The sequence below is a fragment of the Protopterus annectens genome, chromosome 6.part0 (genome assembly GCF_019279795.1).
Source record: "Protopterus annectens isolate FY-2018-M chromosome 6.part0, PAN1.0, whole genome shotgun sequence".
In the NCBI taxonomy this organism is placed as follows: Eukaryota; Metazoa; Chordata; order Ceratodontiformes; family Protopteridae; genus Protopterus; species Protopterus annectens.
Window position 1 is genome coordinate 1,408,105,456 of NC_056737.1, and position 22,398 is coordinate 1,408,127,853.

General features: G+C 40.6%; 1 protein-coding gene across 11 annotated transcripts in view; it reads left to right on the plus strand.

The window, feature by feature from the left end:
- The window catches only part of R3HDM1 (R3H domain containing 1), a 2,579,330-nt gene that overhangs the window by 1,457,372 nt on the left and 1,099,560 nt on the right, over window positions 1–22,398 (plus strand). For all 11 annotated transcript variants that reach the window (XM_044074947.1, XM_044074954.1, XM_044074957.1 and 8 more), the window contains one exon: window positions 2,819–3,055. In XM_044074947.1, the coding sequence (XP_043930882.1) occupies window positions 2,819–3,055 (237 nt within the window). The remainder of the gene's footprint in view (window positions 1–2,818; window positions 3,056–22,398) is intronic.

Here is a 22,398-nt window from a genome sequence, read left to right on the forward strand (position 1 = left end):
TGTAGCGCTATTGAGGTTATTTGTGAAAATACAGAGCAGTAGTGGGCCCAGTATAGAGCCCTGTGGGACACCTTTGGTGGTTGGAAGTTGTATAGACAGTTCCTTTCCACTGTACTGATTGTTGCCTGTCAGATAGGTAGCTTCTGAACCCGGCTGTAGTAGAGGAGGTGAAGGATAATGATGTTAGTGAGTCTAGTGCAATGGAGTGGGAGACCATATCAAATGCTTTTGAGAGGTCTAGGAAAATGGCCGATACATATTTGTTATCATTCCTATGAAGGTTTATATGATTAGTGAAGGATAGAAGAGCTGTGGTTCTGTGATGTGGATGGAAACCATGTTGTGTGGTAGACAGTAGATTGTGTGTGAGTGGATGCATTTCTCAAGAATTTTGGATAGGGGCAAAGGATGGCAATAGGTTGGTAGTTGGAGAATTTGTAGGAGTTACTTCCTTTATGGAGAGGAATGATGTGAGATACTTTCCATACTTTGGGTATGTAGGATTCTAGTATGGAGCAGTTGATTAGGATGGAGACAGGATATGATAGGGAGTCGTCAGCCATTTTTAGATATGCAGCAGGTATGTTATTAGCTGCCAGTGTGGTTGGCTTTAGTTTTAGGTTGAGTCTTTTGATAGGTGAGATGTGCAGTGGTGATAGCTTGAAAGAGGGGGTGATGTGGGATAGGTTGGGTTGTGATTGAGGTAGACTGGACAGGGCTAAGATGGATTTAGTAAAATAGTTATTAAATTGAGAAACTTTGTCTAGGGTATTGTTAGTAGAGCTGGGTGCTGGAGTAGTGGTTTTGCCTGGCTTTAGTAGGGAGTTAATGGCATGCCAGAATTTTTGTAGATTATTTGAATATTTCCTTTGGGCGCTAAGAAAATAGTTGTTTGTTTATTTTGGATTCAGCCTTGGCCTTGTTTCTTTGCTGTTGATAGTATTGCCTGGAGCCAGGGGTTTTGTCAGTTTGCCAGTTTTTCCAGGCTTTATCTCTGGCTTTTAGTAAGGCTTTGGTGTCCCTACGTATCCATGGTACGTAGTTGGCTTTAACTCTGATCTTTTTGCTGGTAGCTAGACTGTTAAGGATGTTAGAGAAGGTAGTATTGGAACTGTCTGACATACCCATGGACTGTTTGGGAATGCCTTCTGCCTTGACAGGAAACTGTGGTGTTGATAGAAGAGTTTCGTTTTTTGCAGTTAGCTTTTTTTGTTCTTCTTTTTGTTGACATTTATGCAGAGACTTTATCTTTTTGCTACATTAGTGACTCATGGAATGCTAACTTTTACAAAATTCTGTGGGCTTGCACAGGAGAGACTGGTACTCGCTATGGAGGCATGCTGGGAATCCAGGGACAGATGAACTACAAAATCAGCTTAAATATAGTCAACTTATCATTGCACATAAGATCCTCTACCACCCGAATAATACTCCAGTACTTTCAAACATCATTACCCCCTATAAAAATCTTACTAACTTACGATCATCAAATAAATTGTTAGTTAACATTAGTAAGTCAAACAACTTGGCAGGTGATTCTCTGTTCTCAAACACAACTGGGAAAAACTGGAACCTTCTACTTACTGTACTAACTTCTCTTCCTTCTCTACCCCTCTTCAAACAAAAACTGAAAATATTCCTCAGAACAAAATGGCTATGCCCTTGCAACAACCTTGACTAGCTGATTAACTCTACTGTTTCACTCTTTGACAGTATTGTTCTTAATTCATTTGTAAGTAGAGCTGCTTATTTGTAATCTACTGTGATTGACTCATAAATGTGTTCTATATTTTTGTAAATAGTATTTTAACCATTGTCTTTTATAGTTTTGTAATTAGTTATTTACCAGTGTGTTTTATATTTTTGTAAATAATTACTAACCAGTGTGTAGTAAAATGTATTTCGGTATTTTTTCTATGTAAACTTTATTTTACTCTACACAATTTTACTTTTTCATCTGTTATTGTCCTGGAGCTTTTCTCCCCGGGCCTCTACTGAAAATGGACATATATCCAGTTAGACTAGCCCGGTCAACAAATGTAAAATAAATAAATAAAATAAATATTGCTGTTATAAACTTAAAATATTGGTAGAAGAACAAGGTTTAGATTAGCATGCATTTTCTGAACGTTTTGAAGACATTATTAAGCATCTTGAATATGTTTACCTGAACCTTGATTCTTCACATAAGAGGTTGTATTAGAACTCTAGCTGTAAATAATATGGATGGGTAGGCAATCCTCCCTTCTATGTCTGGGGGGTGGGGGGTGGGGGGAGTCGTACTTGACCGCACTGTAAGGAGAGATTAATGGAAAGCTTTCAACATAAATTGCTAAGAAGTCATCCATTGAAGTGTTATGGAATAGCAAGATATTTCCACAAAATCTGACTGAGGCATGCTAGGTTTCTTCTTTGTTTACCCTACTTGTCTTCCTTTATGTCTAATTTAAAAAAGGGCTGGATGTGGTTAAAGGAGACTGTGTTCAGTTTCAGCACTGTTTCACATTCTAACATATGTTTGGAAAGTTAAGTGGATGCTTGTTAGTTTTTATGCTATCTTAGTGATGTTACAGATGGTTGGCATTCAGAAAAATAAAAAAAATGCCAGTGACATGTAAAGATCTGATAGCACTAGTGGAATTAATTTGTGATACTTTGTGTTTTTAATGATTTTTTTGAATGCTTCCACGTGCACATTTTATAAATTGGATTTCATCCTCATTGTGATGCAGAGTTGACTTAAAATGTTGACTCTGGTGGTGGGCTTAGTTAACACAATGTGTTTTATGGTTTACTCATGTTTTTAATTTTTCTATAGCAAGATAACCTTGGGAGCCAGTTTGGCCAAATGACCATTGCCCGACAGCCATCTGCTGAAGCTTCTGATCCGCACCCAGCCATCTTCCATTCACCTGTAGTTCTTCAGCCTCCTCAACCACCAGGGTATATTTTGGCAGCTCCAGGACAAACAGGATTTACTGCTCCTCCTCCTCCTCCTCCTGTCAGCCAACAGGTACTGCAGCAACAAGGGTATTTGCAACAGCCCGTTCAGCAGGTAATGTACTGTATTTTATTACATGAGATAGAGATTCCAAAAAAATTATAAAATTGAATAAAAAAATGTCCCACATGCCTGAGTCCCCTCTATTCATAGAGTTAAATTATGATTTAATTATTTTATTCACATATTACTAGGCTAACAATCCCATGTCATCAAAGTCTGTGGAACCAGGATAGAAGTACCACCTCTTGGAGACTAGAAGTGTCAGGAAGGATATTGATGAAGTCTGGTACTTTAACTGACAAAAGCGATTATTTTTGAAGTTGCCTTGAATTATTAAAAGTCCATTTACTGTTTGACAGTGGCTTCGATTTTTAGTTTAGTTTTGAGACTGTAGTACGCTGAAAAATATTTTGTGGGATACAAGTTGTGTGGATGCAAGAGAAGCTAAACAAAATATTTGCATATTTTACATTTTGGTTATACTTCAAGTTCCAGTGACATTGAAATTTGCCTATGATGTCAGTTAATTGTAAAATTGTATCAGATGTTATCTCTCAAAAAAAATAATAGTGACAGACTACCACATTTGCTTCCAAGTATCATTTTCTTTGCATTAGTTTCAACAATCTTGAATGAAGCATTATGAGCCCATTAAACTAATGCTGGTGTGAAATAAACTATGTGAAAATTATTTGAATGTGTAGTTAATTTTCCTTGTGTTTTGATGTTTGGTCTGCAGCAGTTCAGAAGCTTTTGAGTTATTTTTTTTTGTTTATCCATTTTAAGAAGTGTTGTTCAGCATTAGAAGGGCTGGACTTTTTCTCCCTAAGCGAAAGTAACAAAAAAGTACTTCATAGATTTTGAACTTGTCTTCAAAATAATTTTATTTTGTGAGCATATGGTGTAAGAAAAACTTTTTTTAAAAGCTGGTGGTGAAAAGCAGTTATCTTAAAATAGACTGGATAACTTGTTAACAATGTTGTTTTGAAACAAGTCAAATACACGAGTAAGATTTTTTTTTTTACTTAAGGAAACCATATATATGGATATTGGGAATAGATTCTGAAGAAAATAGAACATATCCAAAAGGGTACATACCCATCATAGCCATTTATTCTTTATAAATTCTGATTTAAATGGTAATAGAATAAAAGGAGAGTATTAGAGGTAATGTCAAGTAAATGATGATCAAGATGATGCATTTCTAACTCAGGAATTTTTGTATCTCTGAGAAATGTGATTTAGTAATAGCTCCTATGATATTTTTGGAAATTAATTTTCTTCGGATTCTGTGGTACCAGCGGACACCACCAGTCATTTTTTGAAAAACAGCATTTCTTTTTTTGTCTTCCTACAGCTGACAGTCAGCTGCTGTCAGGGCTTGACTTTCCTACACCAGACTAACTCTGATTTTTATTTGTGTGTGTCAAGCGGATTGAGGTGTCCCAGAGCACCATTATAACTGTGTTTTTCCTCCTAAAGACACATCACTGTATGTACCTTTCCCTTTCAAGGGAAAGGTGTGCAGTGAACTTTGCTGGTATGTCATCTCAACCTCCACTTGTGTCTCATCCGCAGTCCTGCCCCCTGAGGACAGTATCCTAATGCATCCCTGACTTCATTAGGGATTGAACACTAAGGTGCTTTTGAGTGCACATGCTGTACCATAATGGACATGCCTCTTAGGTTCATAGGTTCATACTAGGCTATCTGCCCTAGGGCATTTATAAGCCTAGCCAGAGTGTGTTTGGCTTTCGCCACCCATTTTAAATTAATTTTGCTATGCCCTTTTTCGAGGTTAGTATACTGTGCCTCTGTCTAACAGTGACACAGAAGTGATACCCGGGGTAAACCTATGATCTCCCATCCACTCATCAAGATTCCTCTTGAAGAGAGTCAATGAGGGACTCTGCCTAACCTGGACTGGGATTTTATTCCAGAGTGAAGGGAGCCTCTGGGTTATGAATCTGTCCCTCCAGCATGTCCTATTTATTTCAGTGCTGAGGTTCAAGTCTCTCGAGCATGTAGCTCGATGGGATTTGGATTTTCTGAGGTGCAGCATGTGCATTAATTCCGGGTTGGACATGGCTTTATACGTCAGGCACAGATCGCCTCTGAGCAGGCGGTATGCCACTGAGTAGAGCTGGAGTTTCTTTAACCGGGCAGCATATGGCATCTGTTTGAGCCCTTTGATCCTCTTGGTGAGGTACTTTTGGGGTCTTTCCAGTTGCTGCAGGTGTCTGGTAAGGTACATCCCAAAAGGGGCATTGTACTCCATTATGGGCCTGATGAGGGATGAGTAAAGAGGCACGATGACCTCCCCTGATCTAAATGTGAATCCCTTCATGATTAGGTGGGCTATATAAAATGTTTTTCTAACCACTTTGGCCACGTGGTTGTCAAATGAGAGATTGCTATCAACTTGGGTCCCCAGGTCCCTAATTACTACTTCTGTACTTCATGGATTACCATCTATGTGGTAATTTGTGGGCACTTTGTTTTTGCCAAAGGGGATGACTATACACTTTTTGGCATTTAGCTTGAGGCCATGGCTCTGGCACCAGTTGTCTGTTTCTATGAGGCCCTTTTGGAGGATGCTTGTGTCGGCTGGAGAGTCGATTATGGCGCCCAGTTTGCAGTCATCTGCGAACTTGGTCAGCCACAGTTCTTCCGTGTTGATCTGTATCTCCGAGAAATATATACCGAACAAGAGAGGTCCCAGGACTGAGCCTTGTGGGACGCCACTTGTAACTGGTTTGGAGTCTGACATGGCTCCAGCAATTCTAACCATGTGGGTTCTGTCCTTGAGCCAGTTTGCAACCCATCTAGTGACATAGGGGTTTATATTTAAGCTGGTGAGCTTATCTATAATGTCCGAGTGGGGTATTGTATCGAAGGCTTTTGCGAGGTGCAGGTAGGCTGTGTGGACCACCTTCCCCTCGTCAATGGCCTTGGTGACTGTTTCAAAGAAATCGACCAGGTTTAAGAGGCAGGATCTGCCCTTAACAAAGCCGAACTGGGTAGGATCCAGTGTCTGTAGGTCCCCAATATCTTTATTTATGAGGTCCATGATGATCTTTTCCATAGCTTTGCAGACCAAGCTAGTCAGGCTTATGGGGCGATAGTTTCCAGGATCCGTTGAGGCACCACCTTTGTGGAGAGGGACCACTGTTGCTGTACGCCACTCTTTGGGTACATATCCTGTAGTAAGGCTGAGATTGAACAGTAGTTTTATGTTTGGGTTTAGCTCTTCTTGGAGTTCATGTAGGACATAGCCCGGGACACCGTCTGGTCCCATTGATGCTGTGTTTTTTGCATTGGAGAGGGCGGCTCTTACCTGAGCATCTGAGATGTCAAGGGGGCAGCACTCTGCTAGGATAGATATTTGCCCTTTTGGTGGGGGGGGGAGAAGTTTGCGCTGAACCTGTCAGCTAGGATGTTGGCAGTGTCTGTGGGTTCGGTGTATTTTTTGTCATTTTGGACTAATTCTGAGCATATCTGGGAATTTCCACCTAGGTTCCTAACATAACTAAAGAAAGCCTTGTGATTATCCTTAGTGTCCTGTGCAATTTTTCTCTCAATGCTGGCCTTAGACGATTTTATGAGTGCCCGTAGTTTTTTGCTAATACTGATCAGAGATGCCTTCCCTGTTTGGGATTTTGCTCTATCATGTAGTAGCTTCTTTCTTCTATTGTATAGTTTGTTTATGGCTGGGGTCCACCAGACAGGACGTCTGCCTTTGGAGGATTGGGTCTTGGTTTTATTTGGGATTGCATGATCCATGCATTCCTGAAGGTGTTCATAGAATGCGTTTATAAAGGATTCGGCGGTCTGGGCTGTATTTTCCACAGGCCCGGGGGCTTTGAAGGATTCCACCTCGGTTTTGAGGAGTGTGAAATTTGCTTTAGAGAAGTTTTTCACTGTGGTTTTCTGGGCAGGGGGTGGGGTCGGGATGTGAATATCCAGTGAGATTAGTTTATGGTCTGATCTTACCAGTGAGGGATACACTTCTGGTCTGGAGCATAGAGTCCCCATGTTGGTGATGACCAGGTCCAGTATATTTTCCCCTGTTGTGGGAGTGGTAAGAAGTTGTTCCATAGCATCTGAGTTTATAAATTCTAGGAACCTTTGAGCTAGGGTGTTGGAGCTAGAGTAATGCTCCCAGTCTATGTTTGGGTAGTTGAAGTCGTCCAATATAATGGTGTTTGGAGAGACCTTCATATTTTCCAGTGTTCTCAGAAAGGCCGAGTGGGGTTCCTGGGTTTGGGAGGGTGGTCTGTAGCAGGCTATAAACTGGAAGGCAGTTTTACCCACTATTAGTTGAACATGGATAGTCTCTGATGCTTCGTGCTGTGCCACCAACCTGGAGGTGTGGGTATCTTTGACGAACATTGATACTCCCCCTCCTTTTGTGGTCAGTCCAAGTTTTGGGGCCAAAAAGCATGGTATGAGGTATAACCTGGTAGTGCTGGGGTGCTCTCGGGAGTCTTCTCCCAGTCTGTGCTATCAAGTGTTCAAGCTAAGTGGCTGGAAGAAGTCGTGTATAAAAGTTGGTTGTTGTGTGATGTCACTTGATTCTGAAGAAGTCATTTATGTAGACGAAAGCACTATAACCAAGTATTGTATTAAACAGTTTTTTTTTTTAGCTATATATATTTGTTCATGTATGCTACTTTTCCTCACTGTGATTACATTAATAGCACCTCGCTACAGTTATTGGTTGGTGCTATTACCTGTTCTCTGGGGTTGTTTTTGGATTTATTGTCAGGACTTTTATCTCTTTATGTCAGAGGCATAGCTTGGGAAAACAGTATTTCTGAAGAAAAAGAACCATTATGGAAATACTGCATTCTAAAATTTGTTTCATAACAGGCCTCTTGTCTCCATATTCTGTGATTTTTTTTGTCTGTTGATTGCAACACTTTTTAAGTTTTATTTTTTTGCTTCCTAGCCTTAAAAAAAAAAAAAAAAACTTTTTAACTTGATTTATATTTTTGGGATTGTGGAGGTCCTCTTTCATTACAATAATTACGGAGTTTGGACAGATTTTATATTGTATACCTTTCTGTACCAAAGCAGCTCTTTTGAAAATGGTGTAAAACTTCTATTTGTTCTTGAAATAGTTAAATATAAATTGTTTGTACAAACAGGTCACTATAATCATTGACATATGATGCACAGTCCCATAAAGGGGGGTTGTGTACCTTTTTGTATGTGGGTATACATTACAGTTATTGTATATTTGCTATGTGCTTACTTTCTACTTTTTATTTTATTTTATGACCATTTGAATTTCAAGATTCATTATTGTCTTAAATGTAAGCTATATTTTTTTACTATTAATTATATGTAAACTGGAGCTTTTCTGCTTGGGTCTCCACTGAAAATGGGCCACAAACCCTGCTGGACCAACCCAGTTAAATGTCAATAAATAAATTATTAATAAAAAGAAGTTGAGGCAATATAAATCCATTTAGTGCCCTATCATACTTGACTGTGGATGGTGCCTGAAAATGCATAACACACCTACAGCTCAGTATGCAGCAGAGGCAGTGTTCACCAAAGTGCAGGCTTCAAACCTCTCTCCCTTTTATATGCTTAAATATCTGTACAAAATTCATTCATTGACTTATTTCTGCTTATTACCTTTAGTGAACAGAATGTGACACAGTCAGCAAAAAAATAGTAGTAACCAACAAAATAGATTAAAGTGACCAACACACACATGCGCGCACACACACACACACACACACACACACACACACACACACACACACCTTACTGTCCCCAGTATGTGTGGACACTTTCTTTTAAAAGTACAAAGGAAAGTATTTGCTTATAACCTCCCCCTCAGTCACAGCTGGATGACATTAATAGCTTTTTTCCCACTAATTTGCTATGACTGATTTGAAGGGAGTATTTACATTATAAAGTCTAAGAGATTTGGTGAGGCTGATCCAGGTGCACTTTTTTAAATACCCAAAAGTAGTCTGGCTAGATATTTATAAGTTATGTAAGGCTTCTGTAATTAGCACCAAATACCTGCCTTAGGCAGTTTTATAAGACAGTTGTGAATATTATCCAGTGCATCTAGAATGTGTACTGATTTTCACTGGGGCTGTTACTATGTTCAGACAAATGACTGATATGCTGTTGGTCAGAATGAAACCTGTAGGTTGTCAACTAAATTCGCACCCTTTTAATAGGTAGTAATACCTAACAAATTCAAACTAAAGGTGACCTACCTTATGTGAGAAATGCGGTAGAGTGATATAAATACATTAACACTTCCACTTGCCATAGCTGCACATGTAACCAGTGCAACCACAGGAACTATTTTTTTAAATATATCGTCCTGTCTCTTCTCTTCTATTAATTTCTCAGCCTTGTAATAGACATCCTGACTGAGATAAGTGTTGCAGTAGTCGAAACAAATGACATGTCACCACTGACATCTGGCTAGGATACCAAAACTTAAACTTCCCTGGGTAATAGGTGTGACATGTGACTTCACCTGAAGTGTGGGAGTATATAGGCAGACGTATGAACATAGATCCTAACTCTGTCTCTCACCGCCAACCAGATTGCAGGTCACATATCCATTGGGCTGATTGTCATTTGGTTGTTGGTACCTTAGCTTCTTTAAAAAAAGTATCCTGTTGGGGAACCATCCTTTACTTACCAAAATTGTTTTACTATATCTGTATTAGATGTCAGCTAGTAGGGATAAGTGCAAGTGCAGTTGACAAATCCCATGTAAAGATGTTCATACCCAGTGTCTTTTCCATCTAGGCACAGAATACTACTAGAGGAACTGTTCCACTTGCCAATCCTTTGTGCCAAAGACTGTGCAAACCTGTCTTTGCTCAACACATTTTTGGAGACCCAACTTCTGAAGCATTTGGCCTTCCCCAAGATGGTAGATCCTGCTTCACCAGATGTTCCTCCATCCCACAAGAAAAAGCTCAGAAGGCCTAGGACGGATACTCTGTTTAATCAGTATAATTGTGAAACACCTGCTGAGGTTCTAGAACCAGAGGTACATAAATCCAACTCTACATCTGATGCCTCGACCCTGCCAGGGACTGGTATGGTGTTGGAGGGCCTTATGACTGAGGAAACTCCTCCTACAGAGAAGGGGTAACTGTGGATCATCATTTCATAGGGTCTGGAATGCATCTCACATATTCTAATCAGGGAAGGGATCCCCCAGTAAGTTAATCGAGAGACAACAGGGGTCTGAACCACCCTGTTTGGTTCAGGCGGACATCACACCAAAGGAAAAAAATGATTAAAAACTATGCTTGTCTCTTCTCCTCCCCTATATAGGGAAAAGGAATGGATGGATTTTTTTCAAGGCCTGCTCAAGGTCTTAATGGCCCTGAAACCACCTTGGTTTTCTGCTGACCCTCCTCTTCCTCCTCCTATGCCTCAGAAAATGACTGTGGTTTCATCTTTCTCTGAAGATAGAGATCCCGCTTACTTTGACCATTCTGTCACCTACTCCTCTAAAATCCTCTGCTCTGGCCAGATTCCTTCTGATGATGAAAACACCATCTCACTTGACTCTCCTATTGAAGAAGCATCGTTCAGGAAGACCTTTATAAACATGAAGAAATGTTTTGAGTGGAAGTCTAGACAGATTACATGGGTCCAAAAAAAGGTGGAAATGGGCACCCATAACACTGTTCCTGTCCCTTCAGTTCTGGAGGTTTTCATGGGTGCTTTCCAGTCTACCCCTGCTCCCCCTAATTTGCATTCTCCTGCTCTCAAATGATCAGACAGATTTCAAAATTCTGTTTAATCTTGTGACAGACCTTTATGCAGTTACTCTGTATTCTGCAAAAAAACATTTAAACTTCCTCCCAACATCAATGCCCTCCCTTCAGACGAAGTCAGTAGGGCCATGTATAGGTGGGGAGAAAAAAGGTTTACACCTCCTGGTATTTGTAATGCCAGAGTGGAAAGTAGTTGTATATTTTGTCTGTCTGTCTCATTATTTTTTGGTTTCAGCGACTGCTTAAGTCTGTGTTTTTTGTTTTGGATAATATAAGAACTCTGTTTACTATAACTGTTATTATAGAACATAGCATAAGCCACCCTGTGGTATGTAATCTAGAACAGAAAGGGTATTTTTAATGCCTTTTGATACTGCACTGCATATATTATCAGTGTATATATACACTGTTATGTTTCCCTGAAAATGATGTGCTGATGCCCAATGTTTTAACTGGAGCTGCTGTGTTACTTACTTACCACATGAAAACTGATTGTGTTTGAAAAATTACGATTTCAACCTCTCTCTCAGTTGTTTCACTTCATAGTGCCATATCTGATCTCTATCTTATCTCTGTCTAACTCTAATGCTGTTTGTCAGCCTCTCATAGTAATTTGTGGTTTGAAGGTAAGTGAATTTTCTCTCATCTTTCTGCCTTAAGAACCTCCACCTATCCTCAAGTCTTCTTTTGTGCCTCCTGTATTACTCCATCTCCAGACCATAACCTTTCTTTCTTTTTCTGTTTTTCTGTACAGTCCCCTTAATGGTAGCTGCACCATTCAACTTGCTTTACGACAGCCCTGAGGCTGTATACTTCATACATATTAACCAAATAGAGAACCGGACCATTACCGGAACCCTATCCAGCTTAAGCAGCAAAGTGCTAATAAAGTAATTGCAAACAAGTGTAGGTTTTTGAGTTTAGAAGAAAATTCACGTTTAATATTTTCCACTGGTGTTTTATGGTGTGTACACACTACTTGACGCACTTCCTTTTTTCCTTTACCTCCCCCCTTCTAGTGCTAGTGTTAAGATAGTCTAAAAGAGCAGCAGTAAGTATCACAGCCCTTTCCCTAGGGTTTATATTCAGAAATTCACATGTAGACCAAGTTATAAGTGTGGGTAGTAAGAACCCCCTGTTAGCGGCACCAATGTAGTCTGAATTCACTGACCTGGCTTACTTTTTCTTCAGTGAATTTTTATTTTTTTTTCCAAAGATTGTTGGCTGCACTAGGTCGTGTCTCAAACTGCTCCGTTCACCATCAGGCCGCTCAGGCTTACTCTGCTCCCCTACTCTACCCCCATTCTCCTTTACTTTTCACCAAAGTCATAGATGAGGGTAAGATGGTTCACACAGATCTCGCCAAGGCATTCAACACCATCCCCCACTCTGGAATTATAGATAAGCTCACTAAACTAGGTATAAATTCCTATGTCTCAAGATGGGTTGCCAACTGGCTTACTGACAGAACCCACATTTTGAAAGTAGCAGACTCCAAATCAGACTTCAGATCAGTGACAAGTGGAGTACCACAGGGTTCAGTCCTGGGTCTCTTCTGTTTGGTATCTACTTCTCTGAAATACAGGCTAACACAGAAGGTCCTTGGCTAACTAAATTTGCAGATGACTGCAAACTAGGAGCCATAAGGGAAACTCCTAATGATGTGGACATCCTACAAAAGGGCCTCACTGAGACAGATGCCTGGTGTCAAAGCCATAGTCTCAAGCTCAATGCCAAAAAGTGCATTGTCATCCCCTTTGGTAAAAACTCTGTACCCATGAACTACTACATAGGCGGTAGTCTACTTAACACTAAAAGTGTGATAAAAGACCTTGGGACACAGGTGGACAGTAGTCTCTCCTTTGATAATCACATCGCCACAGTGGTCAGGAAATCCTTCTACGTGGCACACCTCTCACAAAAGGTTTCTCATCCAGAAAAAGAGGTCATTGTTCCCCTCTACCGAGCACTCATTAGACCCATTATAGTGTACAATGCCCCTTTTGGTATGTACCTCACAAGACATCTACAACAACTGGAAAGGCCGCAAAAATACCTCACAAAGAGGATTACTGGCCTCAAACAGATGCCTTATGCAAACCGACTCAAAAAATTCCAGCTTTACTCCATCGCACATCGCCTACTCAGAGGTGATCTCTGCCTAACATACAAAGCTATGTCAAATCCAAAGCTGTTGGACATGCTTCACTTAAAGAAATCCCAATCCCTCCAAGCTGCATATTCTAGGGACTTAAACCATGTCACCACAATAAACAAAACATGCTAGAGGGATAGATTCCTGTCCCAGAGACTTCCCATACTCTGGAGCAGACTACCTATCTATGTCAAACAGAGCTCCTCATTAGCACTCTTCAAGAAAAATCTTGATGATTGGATGGGTAATAGGAAATTCACCCCGGGATCACTTCTGTGGTTCTGCTTGACAGGGGCACAGAAAAATAATTTTCTTGGGTGGTGAAAGCCCCAGGGTATCTTTTTGGCTAGGCTTGTATAGGCCCTAGGGCCAATAGCCTAGTACCTACCTATGAACCTATGAATTTATACTCTGTCCTCATGACTTATTCTCCACCCCTTTCACTACCACCTCCCAATTAGACTACACCATCTCCTCACATACCACACCCCACCTCATTACCACTTACCTCTTACTTGCTTTACCCTTGTAGCCTTCTAATCATAGCCCCCCTCATTCTCCCACAGTCATGTTTCACTTTTACCTGACTATCCCAATTGTCATTTTACTTACTCAGCTCACTTCATACTACCACCAGGTACTAAAATACCTAAACCCGTCCCCTACTCTTTCCTATTCCCAGCCCCACTATAACTCTACTTTCTCCTTCTACATCTCCTCATCACTGTTTAAGGCCTCCCATTTCCATCTCCACAAGATGAAAACTGTCACTTGTTCCTCCCCCACTGACAAACTTAAACTACTTTTCTACCTCCCCAAACCACTTTGTCCACATACCATATTACTTAAGATGACTCTTCTCCTAGCTTGTGATATACTTAAGATGACTCTTCTCCTAGCCAGTGACATAAACCCCAGCCCTGGTCCTACATCCCCTACAGTCATCCCCAGCTTACACCCATCCCATCCCTTACCTCCACATAACACATCTCCACATCCTCACCATAGCTCCACCGTTAAAAACCTAGACCTGTTTTCAATAAACCTGCAAAGCCTTCTCAACAGAACTGCAGTCTTGGATAGTTCAGCACACTACTCATATTGTAACCATAACTGAAACTTGGTTAATACGCCACATAGCAAATAACGAAACCCTACCCCCTTGTTACAACATATTTTGCTTGGATAGAAAGGCTAAAAAAATGGTAGTATTGCAATTTTGTACTCTGATCTTCTCAACCTATCCCCCCTACAAATGCCTTTACCTAACTTTCACCCTGCTGAACTAATTTTGTACTTACCTGTCACTTAAACTCCCATTAAAGTTTGCTGTAGCCTCAATTTATATCCCACCAAGAAACCGCATTCCAAGCCTTGAAAGTATACTTTCATGGATGTCCAATAACATAGCCTATGAAACCACCATACTGGGAGATGTAAACATAGACTGGTCAAAACTTATGATTGACTCACCAAACATGAGTAGTAACCTGCATGGTTTCACTCAACTCATCACATCCCCCACTCATATTAATAAAAACACTGGCTCTACTTCTATCCTTGATTGGATACTTACTACAGACCCTAATCTTTACCACAACCCCTACACCCTACCTGATTCCCTTAGTGACCACGTACCTATTCACATCCAAAGATGCTCTGTCCATCTATCAAAGAACCACATATACAGAGACTGTCGTAAATTATCATCCTTTGATACAAAATCTTTTAACTCTAAACTGGCATCCATCAGTTGGTCTGTTGTCTTCCACCCTCCCCTTAATGAAGCTGTTGAAAAATTCAACCAGATTTTTCTCACCATCTTATACTCGGCTCACCCCCCCAGATAAAAAAAAATTAGAATAAAATCATCCTGTGCACCTTGTCTGTCAAAAAAAAAAAACACTCCCTCATGCAAAAAAGGGATAATATCTGGAAAACCTGGCAGAAAATCAAATCCCCTGCCCTACTACAAAATTATGAGGAAGTAAGAAACCTTGCAAAAACCCATTTACTGGGATAAGAAACATTTTTATAATAGTGTACAAAATAACCACCTTTCCAACCCTAAAGGATTCTGGTCTATTGTCAGTAATATCCTTCATCCTGGTAACCCCTCAACCTCAAATCCCTTCCCTAATATCTCGCCGCCCGAGACTGCTACCCTGCTTAATAAATACTTCATGTACAATATACACAAACTCACTCTGACCATAACTCCAACTCCCTACACCCTTCCAATTCTCCTTCTCATAACAACATTAACTCTTTCTGTCATAAACCTGTCCCCACCTCTTATATCAAATCTCTCCTACAGAAACATATACCCTGCTCATCATCTACCAACAAACTACTCCCTCTAAATGAAGATTGCTTCAGAATCCATAGCCAACCCTATCTCTATCCTAATAAATAGGTCTGTACAAGAAAGCACAGTTCCAAATATCTGGAAATCGTTCTACACTATACCACTGCACAAAGGAGGTAACTCCACTGACCCCTCTAATTTTAGACCACTTGCCATTCTATCTAAAGTTTCTAAAATCCTTGAAAAGTATATCCAGTCCCAACTGCTTAAATACCTAGTCCAGGAAAACCTCTTAACCCCTACCCAACACAGCTTTCGGCCAAGCCACAGTTCTGCCACTGCCCTCTTATCTTACAGTCATAATCAACTTGTGTCCTGTGTCTTACTTGACCTATCCAGAGCATTTGATACTCTCTCTCTCTCCACTACTAACAAAACTAATCAACCTTAACCTCTGTCTTCTCACCTTACAGTGGTTCTCTAGCTGCCTCCCTAATAGACTGCAATCAGTCTGATGGCTCACTGCCTGCTCCCCCTTCTTGCCTGTAGAAACAAGGGTCTCCCAGGGTTCTATCCTAGGCCTCATTCTATTCAATATCTTTACCAACCAGCTCCATCCTGCTTGCGGCCACTCAACTCTTATCCAGTACGTGGACGAGACAACACTCATAACCACATCTGACAACATGACACAACTCCAGTCACATATTCAGAATACATTGATTGCGGTAGAAAAAAACAACTTATTCTAAACCATAAGAAAACTAAACTCTACTCTTCCTACCAAAATCACTGTCACACCACAAACCCACTTTCTCCATCTGTTCTATGAAATAACACTGTGATCAAGGTTGATCCACATTCTAAACTTCTGGGCACCATTATAGATGACTAATTAAAATTTAATCTGCACATTCATCAATGTATCAAAAAAACCACATCAAAAAATTATTTACACCAGATGTCACATTATCTCTAGCTAGGGCTTTCCTCCTGCCATGCTTTCTTTATGCCGCTCCAGTACTCACAAACCTACAGTCTACATTACTAGTCTAACTTGAACAAACATATAATAAAATCACCAGATTTGCAATAAACCAACCTTCTAAATCACACCATTGCATTGCATTTAAAAAAACTGCAATGGCCAGAGTTCCACTATCAACTACTTCTCACATCTACAGATCACACACGTTTTTCTTTACAAACCTGCTGCCTGCCCTTCCCTCCCTTCATGTCCTTCTACCCCCCCACTAGAACTCTTAAAAACTCTGGCAAACAACTTCGTAACATACATAAACCCAACAAAAACATTGATAAGCTTCTTTACAATTAGTGTGTCTTTAGCCTGGAACAAACTTCCCTACACTATTAGAAACATCCCAAATACAAATCATTTCAAAAAGCAACTAAAACATTTCTTTTTAAGCTCATGGACATGCCATTGCCAGGATCCTACATGAACCCCCATCACACCAACCTTTTATCTCTTGCTTTGCTTACTCCTGTTCCACTTTTATAACCTTATAGCTACTTCTCTTCAGAATCCCCTCTCTCACATTTCCCTAGTATCAACTCCTTTTTGCCTCTTATTTTCTTTTTCTTACATTCCATGCCTCATCTCCAAGTACATACTGTAGCTGCCAGATCCTGTTCTTAATTGATTTCACTCTGATTTGTGGAGTCTATATTAGAAGACCGAATGTTTAGGTGATCGAACACGTAAACATCGATCTAATATGGAAAGCAAAAAACGGCGAGCGGCCGATTTAACGCAGAGAAAGATTTCCCTTGGCCGTTAGCCAGATTTGCTATTTCCCTACTGTTGAGCGATCTCGGAGTTGGTGTAGTTAGTTAGGGGGGGTGTGAGGGGCACTGCCCCCCCCCCACTTAATTTAGATGTAAAGTAATGTTTTTTGTGTTGTGGACTAGGGACGTGTTTTCCTGGGCCATTCGACATTGTGCGGTTCGATATTAGAAGATCGATGTTTAGGTGTTTGATCACCTAAACAGTCGTTCTTATAAGACCCCTGATTTGTTAATTGTAACTATACTTTTTGCTTAATTTTTGTGCATATTCCATGTATTACTGTATATGTTTACTATGCTGTGTAACTTAAAATTCTTTTTATATGAATATTTTATGTAACTTTTCTGGAGCTTTTCTTCTCGGGTCTCCACTGAAAATGGGCTTCTAGCACAGTTGGACAAACCCGGTTAACGAATGTCAAATAAATTTTGGGCTATTAATTACCAGAACCAGATGATCAAGTACCCGGTTATTGATACTCAACTTAAACCCATGTAGTGTTGGATTCACAGGATCACATTCCAACAGCAAATGTCCTTGCTTACTCAGACTAATCAAGTAGCCACACACAGTATAAAATGTAGTTATGATGTTATGAAGGCCTCTGTCAAAGCAGCTGCTACTGGCCCTAGCATTCGTAGGTATGGATGGTTATGTAATCAAGCCATACCACAAGACTTCAAAGCCAAACTTATTGATTCTCCTTTAGACAAGATCCTTTTGTTTGGGCTACAAGCAGCCAACTTATTTAAAACTCTACAAGAGCAAGGCAAAAACATTGAGCGACTGCGAACAGATTCTGCTAACCTCTCTGCCTACTTACCAGAGTAATTAGTCTGCCAAGCCCACTTCTTTTCTTTTGTTAGAAGGGACTGCAGACTTGTTCAAAAATATAAGAAGGCACCCAGAAAGAAATTTCCTGAAAAACCACAGAGGGATCCCACACCCGTGAGGCTTCCCACAGAGGAAAAAAAAATCACTGAAGCTATCTACAAATCAGCACCCCACCCCTCTGCCCTATTCTATCCCTCTCTAAAGGGCTATCTCTGTCAATCTCAAGCAAGTTTCTGTCCTAAAAGAGTTATGCCTTATCTTGGAAAGAACTCCCTCCCCTGAATAGCATATCACCCTCACCAGCAACAGCCATGTTCATCATCTTCCACCCATTGCAGGCACAAGGCACTATAGAACCAATGCCCACAGAATTCATAGGAAGGTGTTTTACTGTTTTACTGTGGACTGTTCCTAGTTCCAAGAAAAGAGGGGCAATGGAGATCCCTACTAGATCTCTCTCTAATAAACACTTTCTCCCTGTACACTCTGCTGCCTTTCATACTTCTGCAGGCATACATAGTCTGTTTGGACCTAAAGGATGACAATCCTCTTAAACCCATTCGCTCCAACTGCAGGTAGTTCCTCAGGTTCTCTACTGGCTCATCTCACTTTCAGTTTATTGCTTTGTCTCTTGGTTTTTCCACAGCCCCAAGAGTTTTCACAAAGTGTCTAGCACCAGTGATGGCCTTATGCTGATCTCTGGGAATTCAGATTTTCTTCTGCTTAGATGATCTGCTAGTCCAGGCTACCTCATCACAGATCCTGTCGTCTTTCAGTTGGGGTTTGGTTCACTATTGGCTATAAAAAGTCCTTCCCCCATCCCACTCAGGAAGTAGTGTTTCTGAGCTGCAGATTGGGCACCAGAAAAATGCAGGCCTACTTGCCTAATGAAAAACTGCAGGACCCTTGCAGCTTACTTTCACAGCCTTTCTTCCCTCGACTGTGCAGCCAGAGAAATCCTAAGAGGTCTAAGATTCATTTGTGATTAGCACGAGGATTTTCAGATACATTGGATGTAACCTAAAGTAGTCTGTCATCGGAGCATCCTTACGGTTCATTTTGAACTACTGTGGAAGGTGGACAACTCTCCCTGTCAGTCTGACAGATTGACTCTGGGGCACACTTGCAGGGTGATGCCTTTTCTAACATCAATAGCTGTGTAAGTCAGAGCCTTGTATTCATAGTTGTCTGTTAATTTGTGAGATAATACATTTCCAAATCAAGTGGCACATAGAAGGAACGCAGACTATTCAAGTTTGACGGGTTATTCCTGATGTTTACGTAGTGACTGCCAGTCTTCTAAGGACAGCAGCTTGCTGTCCTTACAGCTATATGTTTAGAGGATTGACACATCAGACTGCATACAGCTTCCGTGTTGTGTCTGAAAACAGGCTGGCATTTTTTGTGGAAGTTTACTTCATCATTACAGTGTTACATCCAGTTTGTTTGTTGGGCACTGTAGTACCTATTCACCCTGTATATGCTTTAGATTGCACACATTGCTGCGCGTCTCTGGGTGAACAGTACTAAACCCAAGGCATTCGCTTACTAACAGAACAATGCTAGAGCACACGGGAAATGAGTCAGTTTTCTTCTGCAAAACTCATGTAATTTCTGTAGTTTTTCTTTTTGCTATAGCATTTATTTGCAAACAATAGTTTGAGGCAGCATTCTTAAATCAGCAGTTCTCGTTGCTTGATGTGTCTGCATTTTGTTATCTTTTTGTAAATGATATAGTGTGCCATAATTTAATATTATTTAATGTACAAGTCTAGACAGAAATATCATTTACAACAAAATTTCTGTAAAACTCAGTGGTGAACTTCCAACCTGAAGAATTGGGAAAGGCTAGAAATAATAAGGTGTGTTTATGTGATGCTAAATAAAATTAGAGCCCCTTTTTAAAAAATACTTGTTACTTCACAATGTTTATAGAGTAACAGTAGCTGTGCTGGGCTGCAATTTTTGAAATGTGAGATTAGTGCAGAGAAATGCCCAGGATTTAGTGATCTGTCTTCATTGTTCCAAAAGAAAAAAAAAGTGAGTCTGGAATTAATGGACAAGAACTGCAAGCTTGTGCAACATTAACATTTGAATAGGCCACTGCAAGAATCACAACAGTGTTAACCTGGCATGTGTTAGACAGAAGACAGCACCTACACACTGAGCAAAGTGTTGCATAAAAAAACTAGAGGTGGAGTGGTATCGAGATAAATAGTGCTGTGCTGTTGTAGAATGGGAACAGCACAACAGCACCATGCATGGCCAATGTGATAGGTTACAGGGCAGCACACTTGAGTCAATGTGCACTTGCATGCACACAAACACAATGCAGTGACATGTAATTGCAACTATCATCCAGCCTGCACAAGAAGGGCAGCACAGCTGAGCATATTGGCCAGAAAGAGAAGCAATGTGAGTTGCACAGCCCAGCGGCAGTTATGCTTATAAGTGTGGAGAAAATGGACAGAGAGCTTACTTTCTCCTCCTTCCTGGTTTCCTGAGACAAACACACACACAGATAACTGTTAATTATTAATAATGGTTGGAAGGAAGGGTTTTTATATGTTTGTGTGTATATATATATATATGTGTGTGTGTGTGTGTGTGTGTGTGTGTGTGTGTGTGTGTGTGTGTGTGTGTCTGTGTCTGCAAGCACATATATGTGTACAGTTAACAAAAGAAGGCTAGGCCGGGAAGGTACTGTGGGATGGCTGTGGATGGGATAGACAGACAAGGGTCAGTATGCACACGCAAGTTGGGGAGGACACGGGGCCACATATATACTAAGGGTGAACAGCTGGTGAGGGCTGAACAATGATCAAGGAGTGGGAAATGATACATAAGGCAAGGAACGCACTGAGATGAATACAAGGTGGGCTCCTGGCATGCTTTGTTGCTAGGCTGTCCAAAAGGCAACTGCCCCAGTTGTCACTCACCTGTTTGGTCAATGGTATGGGGCAATTACTTCCTTGGGGATTCAGTAGCCAGGATATGCTAGTTGCATAACCTGTCAAGCCATACTAGACTGTAATCAGTGTTCCTTATGTGGGTGTCCACTTGATGATGCACCTCGGCAATACCCAGCCTCCACACCTCACACCATGAGACCCTCTGTCTACCTTCAGAAAAGGATCCTTTACCCCTCCCCTCCAGAGGCAGGCAAAGTGGTCAGCAGTCATCTCTAGCAGCAAAACTTTACACCTCCCCTTGGTCCTGAGAGACAGACCTGGCAGATCCTACCTGTCCTCTTCTGTACCCATACTACCACTTGTGCTTCAAGGAGTTGAGTGAGGATTTTACAAGGAGCTGAGAGCTTCAGGAGAAGAAAGGTTTAATGCTACTTATGCCACATCTGCTTATACTGTTAGTAGCACAACAGGTAGTATACTTGCTTTTGATGCAGAAGTCTGTTGGTTCTACTCCCACAGTACGCAGGTAGATCGCTGATACCGTACTGTGTTGTACTTTAAAGGGAGTGGATGCTGCAGTCCTGTGATTGTCCTCCTTTGGAGATGTTACCTAGTAACTATGAACCTGTTATCCGTTTGCCATCCATTCCCTATTGCAATATTACTAGCTTATCATTTTTTTTATGTAACATAGGCAATTTATTCTTCAAGGGCAACAGGCACATTATTTGTAAATGAAATGATGAAATATAAAGTTGTTTACTGTTAGCAACCTCTTCATTAGTTACATATCCCTTTAATGTGGAATTATTATGACTTTAAGAGATTTTGCATATTTACTGATATTGGTGGATTGTAATGACAGAAGTTTGAGTGGCCTTTTATGGTTGGAATTTTCTGAAATTGGTAGTTTTGTCATTATTGTTTCATACATTTTTTTTTCATTGCTTACTAGAAGACTGTCCAAAACTACAAATTTAAAACACATTCTAACTTGAGGCCATGTTTCTGGCACCAGTCATTTGTTTGGGTGAGACTCTCTTGTAGCTTATTCAGAATTGTTTTATTAAGTCAGTAATGTGAATTCTTTACTTTATTGCTAATTTGTTGGCTTAGTTTTGTGGATTATAGTATTGTAGGACTGCTAATGTTGATATTTTACATACTTGGACTGGTGGAGTGGTTTTCCCAGTGAGAATTGGTAGTGCTGTAGTGAATAACTAAAATGACAGTGGTAGTGTGTGCCAGATTTTCTTTGCAAGTGAATGAGTTTCCTTGGGTAGCATGCAAAGTAAACCGTGTTTAACTTGATGGTAGGGCCGTGATTAGGTTAGTGAAAGCTACCATCCTTATACCAGTAAGAAATTGTTGCTTACCTGTTTATTTGTAAAAAAAAAAAAAAAAAAAAAAAAATATTAACTAAGATGTTGGAGTTAACTGTTGTTGTGACCTTAGGCTTTTCCCGGTTAGGGATCGCCACAGCGGAACTCCGGTCCACTAATGATTGGCAGTAGATTTTTACTTGCCGAGTTGCCGGCCCTGATGCACAACCTTCAACGAAGGTACGTCCATTCACGCATGTCTCCACACAGAAGAC